The sequence below is a fragment of the Heterodontus francisci genome, chromosome 7, assembly GCF_036365525.1.
Source record: "Heterodontus francisci isolate sHetFra1 chromosome 7, sHetFra1.hap1, whole genome shotgun sequence".
NCBI classification, from domain to species: Eukaryota; Metazoa; Chordata; class Chondrichthyes; order Heterodontiformes; family Heterodontidae; genus Heterodontus; species Heterodontus francisci.
This window is the reverse complement of record NC_090377.1, coordinates 73,509,907-73,532,898: the sequence shown is the minus strand read 5'-3', so window position 1 is coordinate 73,532,898 and position 22,992 is coordinate 73,509,907. Positions and strand designations below refer to the sequence as shown.

The following is a 22,992-nucleotide window of genomic DNA, read 5'->3' as shown; positions in this document are numbered from 1 at the left end:
TCTTGTATCCATATCTTTCCTCCTTCCTTTAATATTGGTAGGTTTCTGGAATAAAATCTCTTCTTGATGGTTCCTGCAAGCCTTCTCTCTGTCTTGAACTTTTTTGTAGTCTTGTATGCCTAGTCCCAGAAGTAGTTTTCTGGGTAGAATAGGAAGTTAAGTTTTTAGCTTCCTCCCCATCAACAGCTCGGAATGTGAAAGTCCACATAACAATGGAGTAGACTGATAATTCAATAGTGCAGTTGGAAGATCTTCACTCTTCTTCAACAACGATTTAATAATCTGTATTCCACTCTCCGCTTCACCATTCGATTGAGGGTAATGGGCGGAATTTGTGAGCTGTTCACATCTCCACTTCCTCACAAATTTTGTGAAGTATTCATTTTCACACTGTGGTTGTTGTCTGACACAATTTCGTTAGGGATACCATGCGTTGCAAAGATCTCTTGTGAAGCTCTAATAACAGGTTCTATTGTTATTAAGTACAATCTTTTTACTTCAATCCATCTTGAAAAAGAAACGATCATATGATGTAAGATTTTACATTGTACAAAAATAAATCCATTCCTAGATATTCCCATGGTCTGGTTGGAAATTGTGTAGTTATGAGGTTCCCTCTGGTCTGGTTTGTGTACTGCACATACCTGGCAATTCAAGATCATGTTTTCTATGTCTTTGGATATTCCTGGCCACCAAACAGATTATTGAGCTCGTGCTCTGCATTTTGTGATTCCCACGTGGCCTTGATAGATTCGTGCCAAGATATCTGATCAAAGAGAAATCGGAATGGCCAGTATGTCATTATATACCAGCAAATCGTCTATGATTGTGAAGTGCCTCCTGAATTCGAAGAACATTTTTATTACCTTCCCACTAGGACGTTCCTGTGGCCAACCTTGTGTATAATACTGGTGTATCTGAATGCATTCCTCATCCCACTATTGAGCATGACGAATTTCTTAAACTTTCTGTGTACTTGCTGGCCATTGCAATGCTGTGTACTTTGAATACAACTCTAATCTCTTCAACGAAGTTAACATTCTATTGTGTAGGATGGTCAACGGTGCTCTTGATAATGCATCAGCAGAGGTTTGCATCTTCCCCTGAACAATACTCTCTCGTAGGTATATCGCACTGTTATAACCAGGTGAGGAAGGGGTTTAGGGTTCCCTCTCAGCCTTCACCTGGTCTTACCGTAACAGGGTTTAATTTTAAATACACCATGTTTTTAGCTCCCCCTTGCTGAATCCTGGTCCACTGCGTTCCAATTATAAGGCAAAGACACCAGCACAAACAGGATTTCTTAGGTTTAAAGAAGAAAGGTTGAAATTTATTAAACTTAAACTCTAATTCAGTTAATGCCTACAGATACACGATACACACATGCAGATAGAGACAGAACAGAGCAGAAGAAACAAAGTGGAAATGTTTGAGGCAATCTCTGAAGAGGGTTTTTGTTACAGATCTTCGAGCTCACTGTAGAGTCCTCGATTGTAGGTAGATCTTGCTTTTCTTTGGGGCCCAGTATTCTTCTTAAACCTTGCTCACTGTAGGAGATCTTTCTCTCATGGGATTCATGTGTCTTCAGTGGATTTGGAGTTCCGTGAGAAAGAGATAGAAGCATTCAGGCAAGGCTGTGGCGAGCCAACTAGGAGAGGTTATTTCAGTTCAGGAGCAAACAGACACTCTGAGTTCAAACTGTTTGTACCATTCAGAAAACCCCAGGTTGCCAAGCAGGGTAGTCATGTGACTAACTGGTCTGACCACGTCTTGGCTCTGTGGATTGTATAATTTTAGTAGGGCCTGGAATGCGTTACCCTGCCTGCAAGGTGCAAAAAGACTATTGTGGGTTAAATGGATAAGGGGAGTAACCTCTCTTGTCCGTATTGGTATGTAAATGTCTTCCAGTCAACTGTCCAGCAGCCCTTGTAACAGGCCTTCTTTTCCTCCCAGCAATAATTTGAAATTTAATGTCCATGTGGCAAAATTATTATGCCTCATTCTTGGCAGGTGGGGGTCTAGCATGACAGCATCAACCTCAATCGAAATCTCTGAATTCTTGGTGGTATCTTTGCAATTTCCTTCTCATCCAGTAAGGAAACCAAGGGTTTGTGGTCTGTCTCAATAACCACTTTCAGACCAATAATGTAATCAGAAAACTTCTCGCAAGCCCACGTGACTGCAAGTGCTTCTTTTTTAATGGCAGAGAGAAGGTATTCTGTCGCAGACAAAGCTCTAGATGCATAATAGATCGGTCTTCGACATCCATTTGGCTGTTCTTGAAAGAGGACTGCCCCTAAACCAGTAGAGGATGCATCTGCTGCAATTATAGTTGGTAATGAAGGGTTGTAATGCACTAATATCTCTGGTAAGACTAGAATTTCCTTAATTCTTTGAAATGCCAACACCACACTTGATCTTTTTTCAAGAGTTGACTTAACGGTTCTGTTACTTGCGCCAAATTGGGTAAATATTTTGCCAACTGATTCACCACTTCATGGCATATTTGGAGATGTTGGACTGAAGTTGGGATTGGGAATTCACTAATGGCTCTCGTCTTTTGTGTGTCTGCCATTATGCCCTCGTTACTTACAATATGTCCCAAGAAACGAATTGACCTTTGAGAATTCACACTCATCATTAAGTGTCGGCCCTTCTTCTTGAAGGCGACTGAAAACCACTTTTACTCTCTGGTCATGTTCTTCGACAGATTCCCAATGGACCAGGATGTCGTCCATGTGACATATCACCCCTTTGTGGGTCTTGCAGAATGTTGGACACGGTCCTTTGGAAGATTTCTGGTTCAGATGTTATACCGAATGGTAAACAACTGAACGAAAATCTTCCGAATGGTGTGATAAATGTTGTGAGTAATCTTGACGTCTCGTCAACGGAACCTGCCAAAAACCACTATTCGCATCGAGTTAAGTGAACATTATGCTGTTGGATAGCTTTGCCAGTCTTTCATCCAACGAAGACATAGGATGGATTTCCCTCACCACGGCTTTGTTAAGCTGCGTTAAGACCACACAGATACGAAGAGTACCATTTGGTTTTGGAACTGGAACCATAGCCATACACCACTTTGTTGGCTTCATGACTGGAGAAATGACTCCCATCCTGGTCATCTCTTCCAGATGTTGAACTTGGTTCATCAATGGGTGTGATATGTTTCTTGGTGTAAAGATACATTCTGGTCTGTTCCGAAGAAGGGTCACTGACCCGAAACGTTAACTCTGCTTCTCTTTCCACAGGTGCTGCCAGACCTGCTGAGTGAATCCAGCATTTCTTGTTTTTGTTTCAGATTTCCAGCATCCGCAGTATTTTGCTTTTATTCTGGTCTGGCATGTTCTCTTTGGTCTTCAGTCTTCCTAGACCCGAAAATAACTTTGGAAAGTCTGCTTGAAACGACTGTTGGATACTGGGTGTTTGATCATCCATCTTTTTGATTAAATATAGGTCTAAGCAGGCTTTTCTGCTTAACAGAGAAAACTCTTGTTTTTTCTTTTAGAAGGTATAAGGTTTCTATTATCCATCTTCCCCTATATTAAAGTGTAGCTTTCCCTTGACGTTCAGTTCAAACCCTCCTGGACCATGTAAATGAGTCTCAGTGGGTTGTAAGTAATATGTTGACAACCATAACTCTTTGTCTGGCAGAACTGTGACACTTGCACTTGTGTCCAATTTGAAATTAGTAATATGTCCATTGCCATAAATGTCTGTCGTCCAGAATGCCTGAATGGGATCATTGATTTCCCCTAGGAAGTCTCCTGGTTTGTCTTCCAATGAAAGTTGTTCCACTTCATTCACAGCTCTATGTGTGAAGGCTTTTTGCTTGGCATTTTTATGAGAGGAGATTTTGCTCTGGCACATCTTTCCAAAATAACCTATCTTATTGCAGTTAAAGCATTCAGCTTTATTAGCAGGACACTGTTCAAGCCTGTGGGTCTTTCTGGCTCTGCAGCACAGGCAGGGTTTCACTGCATCTTGCACCTTCCCCCCACCCCCATCCCTTGTGTACCTTCTTATCTGGAGAGTGCTTTTCTGTCTTGGGCTTCAGGAACTGTACTGTCATTGGATTCTTTCTGATCCAAGGCTTCTCTTCAGCCCTCAGGATGGCTCTATTTTGTTTTCTGACCTCTGCTTGTTGCACCATCTGAATCACTTTCTCAACAATGAGGTCAACTTTTAACTGTAAGAGATCTGATACTCATCAGCTATTCCCACTACTATTCGGTCCCTGATCAACTCAGACGTCAGTTCTCCTTACTCACATTTCTGAGCCAATCTGTACAAATCATTAATGAAAGCATCCACTGATATGCCCAGATTCTGGATCCTTTCATTAAACTTTGCTCTTTCCAGGATCTTATTGGTTCTTAAATTAAAGCATTTGTTGAAGGCTTGTAAAATATCAAACTTGTCTGAAGCCTCATTTATGATCTTACGATCACATCATCAGCAATTGCACCCATGGAGTATAGAAGAGTATTTGCTTGCCCCACTTCAGATTTGGTGTGTAGCTGAAAAGTTATTCTAAATCTTAAAAATCTTTTTCTCCACATCGACCAATTCTTTATCTGATTGGGTCCTTCTGAATTCTGTAAGCTTTCAGGCATTGTGTATTTCAAATCCATTTTCCCTAACTCTTTAGGATTTTTCTTTCTTTTAAGAATTTTTTCTTTGCTTTAATGGAGGTTTCCCGCTTTTTTTTTTAAAGGTTTTCTGCTCTTTTTGGGAGTTCCCATGCTTTTCTGAGGTTTCCCGCACTCATTCCCGTGCTTTTCCTCCACAGTGTGCTCGAGTAATGGTCGCCGACTCCGGACTCACCCTTGCAAGGGATCAAGTTTTTTCCCCTATCTCGCCTGCCCAGTGCATTGTTAAACAATAAATGCACCATTTCCAAAAGGTTTCTCACCCAATCTCTGACCGTTGCTCGGTACTGTGACTCACAGCTCGATCGCTGGACCTGGTTTCTGCTCACAGACCACCATGCTTCTGTGGTGCAGCCTAAATGCCTGCATGGTTGACTCACTGACTGTCCATGTCTTCCTTTGGCCAAGGAGCAGCTCTGGAGCTCTTCGCAGTCTCCCTTCAAGATCTGCCGTCTTCTTGATGCTACTGTACGAGGTGAGGTCTTTCAATAATTTCTGGGTGTTTTCACCGTTGCCAGCACATTGTATATTGTTATTAGAAAAGTTTGACCATTGCTTACAGATGTCTGGAAGTCTTTGCACCACTAAATAGTAACTCGTTTGTTTTACATACATAACTATTTACACTCTCCTTAAGCATGTCCAGCTGGCATCTCTCATGCTCCTCCTAGCTTCTTCCGAGCCTAATACCCATGTGACTATTACATCATCATCACTAAAGTGGGAGGGGTTACCCTCATTGTCTCAAACATTAACCCTTTCAAACTCTTATACTACAGATAGCATCATGCATGCCATGATCACTCACATTACCTATTATCCAGCCCTTGATCTACTGCATTCTGTTCCTCAGGTCCTTCATCACAAAACACATGAGCATTTGAGATACAAGACACCTTGGTTACTTCTATCAGTTGCTCAGAGTTCAAGACTTTCTAATTAATTCTGATTAAACATGAAGAATGAATCATAACAGTTTGATTGTCATGTTTGATAAGTACTGTCTTACCATAACGACTTATTACCTTACCAGGAACTTTCCATTCCTTATGAACCCCTCCGTTATAATACAACAAACCTCTTGAATTAAATTCGGTCTCAGATGGTCTTATACAATTCCTCAGCGCTCTCTGAATTTTCTCCAAAACCTCAGTCTTAATGAAAGCCCATTTCCCTGCATGTAAAGTAAAAAAAGGCACTAACTATAGGACCTCTTAGAGCAGGAGTATACCGCAAAGCACAGAGGTAATTTGGGATTTCTCCCATAGACTAATTGATAGGGATTATATCCTCCAACCATCTCAGTGAATTCTTTGCATGAACTGCCCGTGTCAGGACAGTAGTCAACTTGCAATCTGGTTGAGCAGCTATAAATTAAATGCAGCATTTCATTGATGATTCCTTTCACAGAGTCTATTTATTGCTGAAAGGATTTTCAGCTGCGCTATTCATGACTATGATGTTCATGTTTTCACACAAGTCTCTGAACCCATCATTGGCAAATTCTCCTCCATTATTAGTCAGAAACTTCACTGGTTCCCTAAGTCCAGCCCCTATCCAACACACCATAGTTTTGTCGATAATAACCCTTTTGTCCTTACCATGTAATATTGTAGAAAGACTAAATCTGGTAACCAGGTCTACAAATGTAGATTGAAAATATCTGTGTCTTTGTCCCATACCTTTAGACCCATGGAAACTACCTTGCGAAAGTCACATGCCAATGGAAGACTTAACATAGGACATGGCAGCGTCTTCTTATATAATTTTTTTTTAAACAGATTTCACACTTCAAAATAATCTCATCTATTAGCTCCCTATATTCTTCATCAATCACACCTACATCTTTTAGCAGGATTTTTAATGTTTGACAAGCAGGGTAAGCAAATTGTCTATGTAACTTTGAGGCATCTTGCTTTTTTTCTCTCTGATTTTTATCACCTGATGCCATTAATATTTGTCTAACACACTGACGAGGAACATCAAGTTTTGTTGAGGGGATGCAATAATGTCCTGACTGGGTAAACTGTGGATCAAATGACTTTCCAAAAATAATTGCCTGATTATGCTTCCTGTAAAATTTCATTTGTGCCTTTTTCATTGAAGGTTTACTTAACAGCATAGGAATCTCACTAGAGACAACATCAGCATTTATAAAATGGCTTAGTCCAGCTATTTTACATGGAATTAAACTCTCTTTAGTGACCTTAATGTGCTCTCATCATCAATCCTAAAGCACAAGTACCTTTATATTCCTTAACCTTGCGTTGATGCTCACTGGTTAGTTAATCAAGATAACACTAACAAATTTATTCCGTGTACTGTTGAAGTGCAAGTACGATCCAGCACTGCATAGTTAAAGGGGTTCATGACCAATCATCACAGGACTAAAATTCCTTGTGACTAGTATAATTTGTTTGGATTCATCATTATCTTCATCCTCTTCCTCAGAATTCTCTTTGTCAAGTGTCATTTCGAGGGCCCTGCCTCACTGCTTTGGGGCAGTTCACTGCATAATGATTGTTGGAGTCACACCTGAAACATCTATTAAATGCTCCTTGGGCATTCCTGGGATTCATTCACCTATTACTGCTGTTCCAATTCTATCTTCAGCTGTAATAGCCAGATCTGTTAAAATTGTTTTCATCCTCATTCTGCCTGTCTTTAATCCTTCCACTGTACTGGTGCCTGCATCCAGTATCTGGACCATTTCGAAACCTGGCAATCATTGAGTCCTCAGTTCTTTGTGTCACCATGGAATGTCCCATTTGCTGTGTATGAATTTTTTAAGGCAGCAAAGATCTGATTCAACACGGAATAACATTCTGATAACTGTCCCTATGAGGCACCTTAGCACAATTCAGCAATTTAAATGCACGTATTGATCCACGGGTCCCAAATTTAATTCTGTCAACCTTTTATATAATCTGTTAAAGTCCATTCTTCCATGGAACAACCATTGGTTTTCCAAAGTCCAGCCATGCCTCATATGCATGTAACAGATCATCTTTCCTATAAATTTCATCAAAGAACCCTAATAGAAGGTCCAAACCTTCATCACTATCCAAATCGTGGGCATCCAGCTCACAAAATAGTTCAGTTCTGATTTTACTTCTTGTAGGAAATGACAATACCAAGGTCATAACTTGTTTCTTCTTTGATAGGAATGTAAACCGTTTCCACATATCTACTTAATTCTTCCACTGGTCATATGGTTCAGACTACAAGAACATCAAAAGATGATCATACCCTGACAACTTACACTTGATTTCTGCCATTTTCCAGAATGGCTACTAGGATAGTAGTTTAGTAGTCTAATTTTTTTTTTCTTTAGCTTCCAATCTTCACCTTCAGCCAATGATCCTCTGCTACCATGTCCAGAAAGCCAGTTGGTGAAGGTTATAACTGGAGCCAATCATTGCACACTTTTATAAGCATAATTAACACAGATACAGATTACGAGCAAAGACCTCCTAACCCCACACACACAGCTTAAGTTAGTGTCTATTTATAGGGGCATAATTGAATCTCCAGTTAATTTTTTGTTTTATTCATTCATGGGATGTGGGCATCACTGACAAGGCCAGCATTTATTACCCACCTCTAATTGCCTTTGAGAAGGTAGTGGTGAGCCACCTTCTTGAACCGCTGCAGTCCATGCGGGGTAGGTACACCCACAGTGCTGTTAGGAAGGGAGTTCCAGGATTTTGACCCTGCGACACTGAAGGAATGGCGATATAGTTCCAAATCAGGATGGTGTGTGGCTTGAAGGGGAACTTGCAGGTGGTGGTGTTCCCATGCATCTGCTGCTCTTGTCCTTCTCGATGGTAGAGGTCGCTGGTTTGGAAGGTGCTGTCTAAGGAGCCTTGGTGCGTTTCTGCAGTGCATCTTGTAGATGGTACATACTGCTGCCACTGTACATCGCTGGTGGAGGAAATGGATTTTTGTGGAAGGGGTACCAGTCAAGCGGGCTGCTTTGTCCAGGATGGTGTCGAGCTTCTTGAGTGTTGTTGGAGCTGCACCCATCCAGACAAGTGGAGAGTATTCCATCACACTCCTGACTTGTGCCTTGTCGACGTTGGACAGGCTTTGAGGAGTCAGGAGGCGAGTTGCTTGCCGCAGGATTCCCAGTCTCTGACCTCCTCTCGTAGCCACGGTATTTATATAGCTACTCCAGTTCTGTCTCTGGTCAATGGTAACCCCCAGGATGTTGATATTGGGGGATTCAGCAATTGTAATGCCATTGAATGTCAAAGGGAGATGGTTAGTTTCTCTCTTATTGGAGATGGTCATTGCCTGGCACTTGTGTGGCACAAATGTTACTTGCCATTTATCAGCCCAAGCCTGGATATTTTCCAGGTCTTGCTGCATTTCTACACAAACTGCTTCAGTATGTGAGGAGTTGCGAATGGTGCTGAACATTGTGCAATCATCAGCGAACAACCCCACTTCTGACCTTATGATTGAAGGAAAGTCATTGATGAAGCAGCTGAAGATGGATGGGCCTAGGACACTACCTTGAGGAACTCCTGTAGTGATGTCCTGAAGTTGAGATGATTGACCTCCAACAACCACAACCATCTTCCTTTGTGCTAGGTATGACTCCAACCAGCGGAGAGTTTTCCCCAATTCCTATTGGCTTCAGTTTTGCTAGGTCTCCTCAATGCCGTACTTGGTCAAATGCTGCCGTGATGTCAAGGGTAGTCACTCTCACATCACCTCCTGCCCACCACCTGTCTACAATTAAACACAATGAATATACAATTAACAACTGCTCAGGCTGCTCTTTTCTAGCCCCAGCTTGTTCAGTCTTTCCTGAAAGTTATAACCTCTCAGTTCTGGCATCAGCTTGCAAATCTTTTTGCACCTTCTCCAGTACCTCTATATCTATATCCTTTTGTGTAGTGTGAGGACCCAGAACGCCACACAGTACTCCAACTGTGGTTTAACCAAGGTTCTAAATAAGTTTTAACACAACGTCACTGCTTTTCAATTCTATTCCTCTAGAAATGAATCTCAGTGCTTTGTTTGCATTTATCTGGCCTTGTTAGCCTGCACTGCAACTTCCAGTGATGTGTTAATCTATACTCAGAGATCTCTTTGCTCCTCTATGCATTTAGACTTTTATTTTCCAAGGAGTTTGTGGCCTCCTTATTTCTCTCACCAAAATGCACCATCTCACATCTATATTGAAATTCATTTGCCATTTACACGCACAACCTGCAAATACTTAAAGGATTTAAGCAGACCCTGTTCCTAAAATTTATTAAACTCAAGACGACGACACAAAAACTTGCATTTATGTAGTGCCTTTAACGTAGTAAATAGTCACATGGTGCTTCGCAGGAGTATTAGCAAACAAAATCTGACATTGAGCCACGAAAGTGATGAGACAGACACAGAAATCATATACTTCAATTTACCATGAGTTATGCCACAGGAGATTAACTAGTATGTCTACAACAATATTACAACATCAGCAATATTGCATGCATTTCTCTGTCATGCTATATTTCCTATCTGTCAGGCTATCTGTACTACACTGCTAGCTGATTGGCTCAAATTTCACATTTATTGAACAGGATATTCATAAAACATTAACAAATGAGGAGTCAAGAGTTTTGCATCACAGATCTGTATGAGAAAACTGATCTATGAGCTCATGCAGGTTCTGTGACTCATCCTGGTCAGTACAAAAGACTCAAGCTAGCAGGGTCCACCTCCAGCTCCCAGCATGAACATGCGCATACAACTTCTAGAAATTTTGTTGATTGGCAGCAAAATATAAATAATCAGCCAAATTGTCAGGACAATCCTAACCAATGTTTAGCAGGCGTGATATGTCAATTGCCTGCTCTCGCCCCCCACCAACTCCCCACTTCCATCACCACAACCCCCCGCCACCCATCCTCAACATCACACACTCACTTTTTAAAGGTTCAGCTCTCCTTTTGTTTTTTTAGCCCTGCCTCTTTTAAAAAAAAGAGGCTCTGACGCTGGCTCACTGCCACTTCTGCTCAGCTCCCTCATCTTTCCCATGCTGCTCCCCACATGCCAACTCCAATGCTTAGGAAACAGATTGAAAAGAACATTGTTGAAGAGGAAAAAAGCAAAAGAGAAAAAAGCTCAAGAAGTTTGAGAATCAGCGAATCAGATATTTCTGTTCAAATTTATTGTTCTGGATGCCAGTTTGCTTAAACCAGTCCCAACAGAAGGAGATGGCATACATTGCTGCCACTGTGCACTGGCAATAGAGGGAGTGAATGTTTAAGGTGGTGGATGGGGTGCCAATCAAGTGGGCTACTTTGTCCTGGATGGTGGAGAGTTTCTCGAATGTTGTTGGAGCTGCACTTAACAAGACAAGTGGGGAGTATTCAATCACAAACCTAACTTGTGCCTTGTGGACAGGCTTTGGGGAGTCAGAAGTATGTTACTCACCACATGTGAGATCACTCAGCTTTATCACGTGCTCCTTCTGCTGTTTAGACTGCACGTAGTCCTGTGTTGTAGTTTCACCAGATTGGTACCTCATTTTTAGATATGCCTGGTGCTGCTCTGGCATGCTCTCCTACACTCCTCATTGAATCAGAGTTGGTCCCCTGCCTTGATGCTAATGGTAGAGTGAGAGATATGTCAGGCCATGATTGTGGTGGAATACAATTCTGCTGCTATTGATGGCTCACAGTGCCTCATGGATGCCCAGTTTTGAGCAGCTAGTTCTCTTATGAATCAATTCCATTTCGCATGGTGGCAGTACCAAACAATAGATTGGAGGCTGTCCTCAGTGTGAAGACTAGTAGTGCCACACAACACAATGGAGGTTGTGCTCAGTGTGAAGTCTGGACTTTGTTTCCACAAGAATTGTGCGGTGGTGATTCTTACCAATACTGTCACGGCCAGATGCATCTGCGACAGGTAGATTGGTGATGATGAGGTCAAGTAGATTTTTCTCTCTTGTTGGATCTCTCACCACCTGCAGACATGTCCTTCAAGACTTGGCCAGCTCAATCAGAAGTGATGCTACCACGTCACTCTTGCTGATGGACACTGAAATTCCCCATACAGAGTACATTCTGTGCCCGTGCTACTCTGTGTTTCTTCCAATTGGTGTTCAAAATGGAGGAGCGCTGATTCATCAGCTGAGGGAGGACAGTAGGTCGTAATCAGCAGAAGGTTTCCATGCCCATGTTTGACCTGATGTCTTGAGACTTCATGGGGTTCAGTGTCAATGTTGAGGACTCCTAGGGCCATCCCACTCGACTGTATACCACCAGTGGGCCTGTCCTGCCAGTGAGACAAGACATACCCAGAGATGGTAATGGATGAGTCTGGGACATTGACTGTCAGGTAGGATTTGGGGAGTACGACTCTGTCAGGCTGTTGCTTGAATAGTTTGTGGGGGCAAAAGCCCAACAAAGAAAAAAAATTACAGTGTTAAACAACAGCAAGAGTAAAAGATAAAATAGAAATAGAATAAAGGATAAAATAAGTGGTAAAACTTACTGCAATAGAAAATATGATGTCAGGAATCAAGGGCCACACTGTTAACAGTACCACTCAATGGCCAAAGCTTGCAACTGCACACAAGTTCAAAGTTTTTTTTAAAACCTATCAGCTAAAGGACAGCTCGGGTCTGCAAATTAAACCCGACCCGAGACCAACAGAACCACATCCAACCCCCCAGAGTTCAACCCGGCCAGAGTCTTCCACTTTTTCCCGTGCCCGACCCGACCATCAGTTAACTTACCTTCTGTTTTTCACTTTATTGCTAATCTGCACAAGCTTAAATTAACTGTAAAAAAAACCACCTTTCAAGCCCAAAAAGTAAATTAACAGTGTAGCCACCTACCTGAGGATGTGATGGAGCGTGTTCGACCCGGCCCGACCCGAGCCCGAATGCTGGACCCAGAAGTGCGACCTGACCCGACCTGAACCCGACACATGGCACAAATTAGGAGTGTGATTTCCATGTTTTTCTGCATGAGTGCAGATTCCTGAAGTTTGCTGTCAATTTCAGTGGAGTACTGATGGCAAACACCAAAAGTTTCATCGTCATTTCCACAGCAAAATCCGGACTGATAGTAAAGGCTGGTGACCTGACCCGAACACGACACATGCCAAAGACTTGCAGGTTGATAGGTAAATTGGCCATTATAAATTGCCCCTAGTATAGGTAGGTGGTAGGGAAATATAGGGACAGGTGAGGATGTGGTAGGAATATGGAATTTGTGTAGGATTAGTATAAATGGATGGTTGATGGTCGGCACAGACTCGGTGGGCCGAAGGGCCTGTTTCAGTGCTGTATCTCTAAACTAAACTAAACTATACAAAACTAAACAAAACATGTCGTCGGGTCCCGTCGAGTTTGGGTCAGGTAGCGAGCCTTTACTATCAGCCCGGATTTTGCTGTGGAAATGATGATGACCTTTTGGTGTTTGCCATCAGTACTCAACTGAAACAGATAGCAAACCTCAGGGATCTGCACGCAGAAAAACATGGAAATCAAGAAGCTGTTGTTAGTGATTCTATGCTTCTACATTGGGTGTGCTGTTGCAGTCCCCACCCCAGACTGCAATCAATGGGAAATCTATGAACTGATAAGAATTTACACTCTTACGCCATTAGTGTCGCCATAAAAACCATTGAAAAAGTTACATCTTGTTAAATAAGGTGTAACTGGGTTTTCAACAGTGCACTAATTTCATAATTATTGTCAAACAGCCTCACTATTGGCTAACTTTTATATTTGTGGAATGTCAAATTTGTTTGTGATAAAAATTTCATATGTTTAACTGTTCATTTATTTTTGTTTCAGCTTTGATCTTAATCCAATCATAAATCATTATTGTGCTGTCCAACGTCGTAAGTTAAAAGGAAAGGGATTCAAAACTTTTAAAAATCAGGTGGGCAGAGGTAGCCTAGATGAGGAGTACATAGAATGTTTTTGCAACAATTTCTTGGACAATACGTTCTACAGCCAACCAGAGAGCAGGCTAGACTAGACCTGGTATTGTGCAACGAGATAGGATTAATTAATTACCTCATAGTTAAGGCGCCCCTAGGTTGCAGTGATCATAATATGATTGAATTTTACATTCAGTTTGAGGGAGAGAAGTGTGGGTCTAAGACTAGTATTTTAAACTTAAATAAGGGCAATTATGAGGCATGAAAGCAGAGCTAGCTAAAATGAACTGGACAATCAGGTTAAGGGATAGGTCAATAGAGATGCAGTGGCAGACATTTAAGGGGATATTTCAGAATAGATACATTTCAACGAGAAAGAAAAATTCCAAGGGTGGGACCCGCCATCCGTGGTTAACTAAAACAATTAAAGACAGTATCAAACTTAAAGAAAAAGCCTATAATTGCGCAAAGCTGGGAGCAGGTCAGAAGATTGGACAGAATATAGAAAACAGCAAAGAACGACTAAAAGATTGATAAGGAAGGTAAAATCAGAGTACGAGAGAAAGCTAGCTAGAAATATAAAGACAGATAGTAAGAGTTTCTGTAGATATTTAAAAAAGAAAAGGTAACAAAGTGAGCGTTGGTCCTACAGAAAGTGAGTCTGGGGAATTAACAATGGATAATAAAGGATATGGAAGATGAATTGAACAGATATTTTGCATCAGTCTCACTATTGAGGATACAAGTAACATCCCAGTATTAGATGTAAGGCAGAAAATGGGAGGGAGGAACTCAAGAAAATAACAATCACTAGGGAAGTGGTACTGAACAAATTGCTGCAGCTGTGGGCTGACAAGTTCCCGGGTCCTGATGGACTTTATCCTAAGGTGTTAAAAGAAGTGGTTAGTGAGATAGTTGATGCATTAGTTTTAATTTTCCAAAATTCCCTAGATTTGGGGAAGGTTCCGTTAGATTGGAAAATAGCGAATGTAACTCCTTTATTTAAAAAGGGAGGGAGACAGAAAGCAGGAAACTACAGGCCAGTTAGCTTAACATCTGTCTTAGGGAAAATATTAGAAGCTATTATTAAAGACGTTATAGCAGGGCATTTAGAAAAAAAATCAAGGTAATCAGGCAGAGTCAACATAGTTTCGTGAAAGGAAAATCATGTTTAACCAATTTATTGGAGTTCTTTGAGGGAGTTACATCTGCAGTGAATAAAGGGGAACTGGTGGATGTATTGTACTTAGATTTCCAGAAAGCATTTGATAAGGTGCCACATCAAAGGTTATTGCGGAAAATAAAAGCTCATGGTGTAGGGGGTAACATATTGGCATGGATAGAAGATTGGCTAGCTAACAGGAAACAGACAGTTGGCATAAATGGGTCATTTTCTGGTTGGCAAGATGTAATGAGTGGTGTGCCACAGGGATCTGTGCTGGGGCCTCAACTTTTTACAATTTATATAAATTACTTAGATGAAGGGACCGAAGGTATGGTTGCTAAATTTGTTGATGACACAAAGATAGGTAGGAAAATAACTTGTGAAGAGGACATAAGGAGGCTACAAAGGGATATAGATAGGTTAAGTGAGTGGACAAGACCTGGCAAATGGAGTATAATGTAGGAAAGTGTGAAATTGTCCACTTTGGCAGGAAAAATAAAAAAGCATATTATCTAAATGGTGAGAGATTGGAGAGTTCCGAGTTGAAAAGGGATCTGGGTATCCTAGTGCATGAATCACAAAAGATTAGTATACAGGTACAGCACGTAATTAGGAAAGCTAATAGAATGTTATCGTTTATCGCAAGGGGAATTGAATATAAAAGTAGGACGGTTATGCTTCAGTTATACAGGGCATTGTTGAGACCACATCTGGAGTACTGTGTACAGTACTAGTCTCCTTATTTAAGGAAGAATGTGAATGTACATAGAATATTTTCAACACTAATACCTGGAATGGGCAGGCTGTCTTACAAGGAAAGATTGGACAGGCTAGACTTGTATCCACTGGAATTTAGAAGAGTAAGAGACGACTTGATTGAAACATACAGGATCCTGAGGGGTTTTGACAAGGTGGATGTGGAAAGGATGTTTCCCCTTGTTGGAGAATCTAGAACTAGGGGTCACTGTTCAAAAATAAGGGATCGCCCATTTAAGACAGAGATGAGGAGAAATTTTTTCTCTCATAGGGTCATGAGTCTTTAGAATTCTCTTCCTCAAAAGGCGGTGAAAGCAGAGTCTTTGAATATTTTTAAGGCAGTGGTAGAAGTTCTTGGTAAGCAAAGGGGTGGAAGATTATCGAGGGTAGGTGGAAATGGAAATGTGGAGTAATCAGTTCAGTCGGGGGGGGGGAGGAGAGTCGGGGGGGGGAGGAGGAGAGTCGGGGGGGGGAGGAGGAGAGTCGGGGGGGGGGAGGAGGAGAGTCGGGGGGGGGAGGAGGAGAGTCGGGGGGGGGGAGGAGGAGAGTCGGGGGGGGGGAGGAGGAGAGTCGGGGGGGGGAGGAGGAGAGTCGGGGGGGGGAGGAGGAGAGTCGGGGGGGGAGGAGGAGAGTCGGGGGGGGGAGGAGGAGAGTCGGGGGGGGGAGGAGGAGTCGGGGGGGGAGGAGGAGTCGGGGGGGGAGGAGGAGTCGGGGGGGGGAGGAGGAGTCGGGGGGGGGAGGAGGAGTCGGGGGGGGGAGGAGGAGAGTCGGGGGGGGGAGGAGGAGAGTCGGGGGGGGGAGGAGGAGAGTCGGGGGGGGGAGGAGGAGAGTCGGGGGGGGGAGGAGGAGAGTCGGGGGGGGGAGGAGGAGAGTCGGGGGGGGAGGAGGAGAGTCGGGGGGGGGAGGAGGAGAGTCGGGGGGGGAGGAGGAGAGTCGGGGGGGGGAGGAGGAGAGTCGGGGGGGGAGGAGGAGAGTCGGGGGGGGAGGAGGAGAGTCGGGGGGGGAGGAGGAGAGTCGGGGGGGGGAGGAGAGTCGGGGGGGGGGAGGAGAGTCGGGGGGGGGAGGAGGAGAGTCGGGGGGGGGAGGAGGAGAGTCGGGGGGGGGGGAGGAGGAGAGTCGGGGGGGGGGGGGAGGAGGAGAGTCGGGGGGGGGAGGAGGTGAGTCGGGGGGGGGGAGGAGGAGAGTCGGGGGGGAGGAGGAGGAGAGTCGGGGGGGAGGAGGAGGAGAGTCGGGGGGGAGGAGGAGGAGAGTCGGGGGGGAGGAGGAGGAGAGTCGGGGGGGAGGAGGAGGAGAGTCGGGGGGGAGGAGGAGGAGAGTCGGGGGGGAGGAGGAGGAGAGTCGGGGGGGAGGAGGAGGAGAGTCGGGGGGGAGGAGGAGGAGAGTCGGGGGGGAGGAGGAGGAGAGTCGGGGGGGAGGAGGAGGAGAGTCGGGGGGGAGGAGGAGGAGAGTCGGGGGGGAGGAGGAGGAGAGTCGGGGGGGAGGAGGAGGAGAGTCGGGGGGGAGGAGGAGAGTCGGGGGGGGGGAGGAGGAGAGTCGGGGGGGGAGGAGGTCGGGGGGGGAGGAGGAGTCGGGGGGGGAGGAGGAGAGTCGGGGGGGGAGGAGGAGAGTCGGGGGGGGAGGAGGAGAGTCGGGGGGGGAGGAGGAGAGTCGGGGGGGGAGGAGGAGAGTCGGGGGGGGAGGAGGAGAGTCGGGGGGGGAGGAGGAGAGTCGGGGGGGGGGAGGAGGAGAGTCGGGGGGGGGAGGAGGAGAGTCGGGGGGGGGAGGAGGAGAGTCGGGGGGGGGAGGAGGAGAGTCGGGGGGGGGAGGAGGAGAGTCGGGGGGGGGAGGAGGAGAGTCGGGGGGGGGAGGAGGAGAGTCGGGGGGGGGAGGAGGAGAGTCGGGGGGGGAGGAGGAGAGTCGGGGGGGAGGAGGAGAGTCGGGGGGGGAGGAGGAGAGTCGGGGGGGGAGGAGGAGAGTCGGGGGGGGAGGAGGAGAGTCGGGGGGGGGAGGAGGAGAGTCGGGGGGGGAAGAGGAGAGTCGGGGGGGGGAGGAGGAGAGTCGGGGGGGGAGGAGGAGAGGGTCGGGGGGGGAGGAGGAGAGGGTCGGGGGGGGAGGAGGAGAGGGTCGGGGGGGGAGGAGGAGAGGGTCGGGGGGGGAGGAGGAAAGGGTCGGGGGGGGAGGAGGAGAGTCGGGGGGGGGGAGGAGAGGGTCGGGGGGGAAGGGGAGAGGGTCGGGGGGGGAAGGGGAGAGGGTCGGGGGGGGAAGGGAGAGGGTCGGGGGGGGAAGGGAGAGGGTCGGGGGGGGAAGGGAGAGGGTCGGGGGTGGGGAAGGGAGAGGGTCGGGGGTGGGGAAGGGAGAGGGTCGGGGGTGGGGAAGGGAGAGGGTCGGGGGTGGGGAAGGGAGAGGGTCGGGGGTGGGGAAGGGAGAGGGTCGGGGGGGGAAGGGAGAGGGTCGGGGGGGGAAGGGAGAGGGTCGGGGGGGGAAGGGAGAGGGTCGGGGGGGGGGAAGGGAGAGGGTCGGGGGGGGGGAAGGGAGAGGGTCGGGGGGGGGGAAGGGAGAGGGTCGGGGGGGGGAAGGGAGAGGGTCGGGGGGGGAAGGGAGAGGGTCGGGGGGGGGTGAAGGGAGAGGGTCGGGGGGGGTGAAGGGAGAGGGTCGGGGGGGGTGAAGGGAGAGGGTCGGGGGGGGAAGGGAGAGGGTCGGGGGGGGGAAGGGAGAGGGTCGGGGGGGGGAAGGGAGAGGGTCGGGGGGGGGAAGGGAGAGGGTCGGGGGGGGGGAAGGGAGAGGGTCGGGGGGGGGAAGGGAGAGGGTCGGGGGGGGGGAAGGGAGAGGGTCGGAGGGGGGTGAAGGGAGAGTGAGGAGGGGTAGGGAGTGAGGAGGGGTAGGGAGAGAGCGCAGTAGAGGGATGAGAGAGGGGAGGCCCAGAGAGAGAGGGAAGGCCTCCCGACAGATGGACATCTGGAATACTCCACATCGCTACAACTGTGTGGGCAATCACTGATTACTTACGCAAGCAAAAAAGTGCCCTGCATCTCATTAAATCCGTTTTCAACATAGTGAAGAGAAAGTGAGTCGTATATTAATCTGCTCAGTTGTTTTGGTTAATAGTAAGATAACTTATTAATGCCTTTATCTTTCTGAAATAGTCTCACCGGCCCCGATTTATGATAAAAATTGTAATGTGGGCCCCCACACGAAAGGTTGGACAATCCTCTTCTAAAGCAATACATCCTCTGAACTACCATGAGCAGCGCCACGGTTGATTCGTTATATGCTACAAAACAGATTTGATTTTAGATACAAGTAATAAAGGCCTGCTTGGGTCTGCAAAAAAAAAACCGACCAGAGTCCTACCATTTTTTCCCGTGCCCAACCTGACCATCAGTTAACTTACCTTTCGTTTTTCACTTTGTTGCTGATCTACACAAGCTTAAAATAACTGTAACAAAACAACCTTTGTCGTCCAAAAATTAAATTAACATTGGAGCCACTTACCTGTGATAGAGTGTGTCCGACCCAGCCCGACCCAAGCCCGAATGCCGGACCCGGAAGTGCACCCTAACCCGACTCGACACTAACCCGACATGTCGTCAGGCCCCGTCGGGTTCGGATTGGGTAGCCGGTCTTTAGCAGATAACAACTTTCTTGACATTGCCAATACACTAAACCTGTACCTTTAAGTCTAATCCCTGGATAATCATAGCTGCAAAAATATCAACCCAAGTTTATGACCAGTTTAAAAAAAAACATGTTTCATTTAGCTTCTGCATGTAAATATCCTCTGCCTTATTCTATGGTTAGAAGCCTAATTAATCTGTGATGGTACCTGTTTAAATTGCAAACATCAAAACAGATAACAGGTTTGACAGATACATATGTTTATGTATATGTACACAATCCTTATTTTCTGATTATACTGGGATAAACGGATTAAGATACATATTTATATTACACATTTTTCTGGAAATGTTTTCGTAAGTTAAAGAGGATTTGTAACACTTATTTTATCACAACGCAATTATCCTACACATGATTTATTACATTGTACCTACCTGATGTGCCTAAGTGCATATCACTTTCATGTTGTGATATGCATATAAAGCTTTATCAAACTACTTTCTTAGTATTACCTACCGACTCTTGCAGAAACAGCACCAGCAAAATATAATGCTATCGAAATATACTCCTTTATTTCTGTGGCATTTGTCAGATTTGTCGTCAGTTGTGAAGTCATATCATAGTGATCAAACTTTCTGACAGAGGACTGTCGTGGTGGTTTGGTAAAAGACGCAGGTGGTTTGGTAAAAGACGCATTAGAACCATCAGTAGGATAAACACCAGTTATATGGGTTTCAAGCTGATCTGGTGCCCTTGAATAAAGGGGTACACTCAAATCAAGTGGGCTTCCAGGAGCAAATACAGATGCAATGCAAAGTGTAAGGCAAGTAATTTGCACAATACTTGAGAAACATCCAGTGTGAATAAGGCCAAAATATTTTCTCAATATGGTGAAAAACATAGTTCCTATTAGTCCCATGAGAGCAGACAATGCCACCATGATGCTGAGCACAGAACTGCTTATTCCTTGTGCATAGGCATATCCGGTCGTAATTCCATCAAATCCCAGTACTGTCATGTAAAGAAATGAAAGACCCAATGCAGCGAGAAACATTGGTTGTCTATAATAAATAATCCAGCCATCTCGGAATGTCTTAATTCCAGAAACCAGGAAGCCTTTAATACAGCCAGTTTCCTTGCGATTTTGATTTGCAGAATTGTTGTTAATCAGCTCACCTTCAACCGAAACTGTAGGAGAAGTCGTTTTATGGTCTTTAAAAGCAGTTTGATTTCCTTCTGAAACAGCACAAAGGACAAGATGCAAGTCAGAAGAATGTTCTGAAAAATTGAGGAAGTGCAAAAATAAAGCAGTTTTACACAAGATCATTTGAAAAGTGTTAAATGTAAAAACAATTAAGACTAAAGTCATCACAGTGCAATAATGTTTAAATGTCCTTTGTCGCAGAATGGTTGACTATGGGTTTATTTATACCCACAATTTTCCAGTGTACTTTCCCGTTCTTGGCCATAACACTTCAGAGAGGCATCAGTGGAATCTGTATTTCCTCTGGTGAGGGAATCCAGAACAAATTAGAGCCAGGCCATTCAAGAGTGAAATCAGGAAGCATTCACACTAAGGATAGGAGAAAATCTGGAACTCTCTACCTGAAAAGGTTGTGGATGCTGGGTCAAGTGATGCTTACAAGACAGATCTTTAGATTTTTTTTATTAGGTAAGGATATTAAAGGATATGGGTCAAAGATGGGTTAATGGAGTTGAGGTACTGATCAGCCATAATCTAACTGAATGGTGGAAAAGGCTCAAGGGGCAGAATGGCCTACTCCTGTTGCTATGCTCTTAGGACAGTGCTAGCACAAATTATAGAGGGTGGGACAAGGCCATGGAGGAATTTACAGACAAAAGTTTTGAAGTTAACACATTGAGGACTGAGAACCATTGTAAATCAGCATATACTGGAGTAATGGGGGAGTGAGATTTAGTGTAGGACAGAATACATGGACAGTTTTGGACAAGCTGAAAATCATGAAGGATGGAGTTACAGAGGGATGATGGCAAGCATTGTGGAAGTGTAAGAAAAGTCTTGGTGATGAATTTAATGTGGGGTTTAAAGCTCAGTTCAGAATTAAACAGGATCTCCAGATTAAAGACAATGGGGGCGGCACAGTGGCGCAGTGGTTAGCGCCGCAGCCTCACAGCTCCAGCGACCCGGGTTCAATTCTGGGTACTGCCTGTGTGGAGTTTGCAAGTTCTCCCTGTGTCTGCGTGGGTTTCCTCCGGGTGCTCCGGTTTCCTCCCACACGCCAAAGACTTGCAGGGTGATAGGTTAATTGGCCATTATAAATTGCCCTTAGTATAGGTAGGTGGTAGGGGAATATAGGGACAGGTGAGGATGTGGTAGGAATATGGAATTAGGGTAGGATTAGTATAAATGGGTGGTTGATGGTCGGCACAGACTCGGTGGGCCGAAGGGTCTGTTTCAGTGCTGTATCTCTAAACTAAACTAAACAATCTGGTTCAGCTGCTGGAGTAGCCGGGAGCGCATGAATACATGGCAAAGATGAGTTTGTGGTAGGGACAGAAGACAATGGCTTCAGTCTTCCCAATGTTGAGTTGAAGATTGATGAAACTCATTCAAGACTTAATGTCCAACAGCACAAAGGCATTGAGAGAAGTAGTCAAGAGGCAGAGGTGGGACTTGTGAAAGCTGACCCCCACACTGTTGAATGTGTCAGCGAGAGGCAGAATGTAGATAACAGAGAGGGCCCAAAGTTAGATCCTGTTGCATCTTGAGATGATGGTAGAGAGAAAGGAACAGAAGCCATTTCTGGTGATGCACTGGCTGTTTATGTTAGGTAAGCATGGAACAGCACAAGAGTAACCCCATAGATCTGGAAAATGGAGAATAGGCACTGGATAATGATGGTGTGGTCAACCATATTGAATATGCAGAATGATCAAGGAGGAACAGTGAAGCACAGTCCCAGATGTTGTCATTTTGACCTTGGCTAGAGCACTTTCACTGTTGAAAGGTGGGGAAGCTGGAGTGAAAGATTCAAATAGGGAATTTGGGAACGATAGGCATAGAAGCAAGATTCAATGACATGTTGAGGACCTGAGAGTGAAGAGAGGTTGCAAATGGAATCGTAATTGGAGAGGATAGATCAAGTAAAGATTGTTTTGACATAGAGGGTGATAAAAGTGGTTTTGAAAGGAAGAAGAATGATGCCTGAGGAAAAGGAACTATTAAAGATAGCAGCAAGAATGGGGCCAGGAAGGGAACCAGAGTGGCGAGTGAATGCAGGGAGCAAGAGGTGGGTTTCATACAAGAGATGATCTTCAAGACAGCTGAGGGTGGAAGTAGGTGAGATACTTTCTCCCTCATGTATTTAACTAGCTTCCCCTTAAATGCACCTATCCCATTCACCTCAACCACTCTATGTGGTAGAAAGCTCCACATTTTCACCAACATTTCTCCTTAATTACTTATTGGATTTATTAATGGCTATCTTACATTTATGGCTCCTAGTTTTGGCCTTCCCCCAAAATGAAAAGATCTTCTCTACGTCTACCCCATTAAAACACTTCCTAATATTAATGACCTCTATCAGGTCATCTCTTAGCCTTTTATTTTCTGGATAAAAAAAAAGGCCCAACCTGTTCAGTTTTCCTGATAGCTACATCCTCTCAGTTCTGGTATTATCCTTGTAATTTTTTTGCATTTTTTCTAAAGCATCTGTATCCTTTTTACTATATGGAGACCAATATGGTGGAGAGACCAGTTCAAGGATTCAATTGGTCATGGACAAAAGGAGCCTGAGGTGTCCTTGCCCTCCAAGATAATCCTGGAGTAATAAGTGGTTTTGGAAAAGAGGAGAGTATGATACAGAAATGATAAATATGCAACTATTACATGCAGAAAGGAAACTACAAGCTGTATTTGTGAAGAGACAGCAAAAA

The 22,992-nt window shown here is 45.0% G+C and overlaps 1 protein-coding gene across 6 annotated transcripts in view; it reads right to left on the bottom strand.

Moving 5' to 3' along the window:
- LOC137372061 (ferroportin-like) overlaps positions 1 to 22,992 on the bottom strand; it is a 74,134-nt gene that overhangs the window by 23,570 nt on the left and 27,572 nt on the right. For 3 of the 6 annotated variants that reach the window (XR_010975356.1, XM_068035420.1, XM_068035422.1), the window contains exon 8: positions 19,591 to 20,310. Coding sequence is in view for 3 of the 6 variants with exons in the window: in XM_068035420.1 (XP_067891521.1) it covers positions 19,591 to 20,310 (720 nt within the window). In the remaining 3 variants the exon portion in view is untranslated. Of the gene's footprint in view, positions 1 to 5,733; positions 5,830 to 8,256; positions 9,393 to 11,093; positions 11,266 to 19,590; positions 20,311 to 22,992 lie in introns of all 6 variants that reach the window. The other 3 variants (XR_010975354.1, XR_010975355.1, XM_068035421.1) reach the window with 3 other exon arrangements.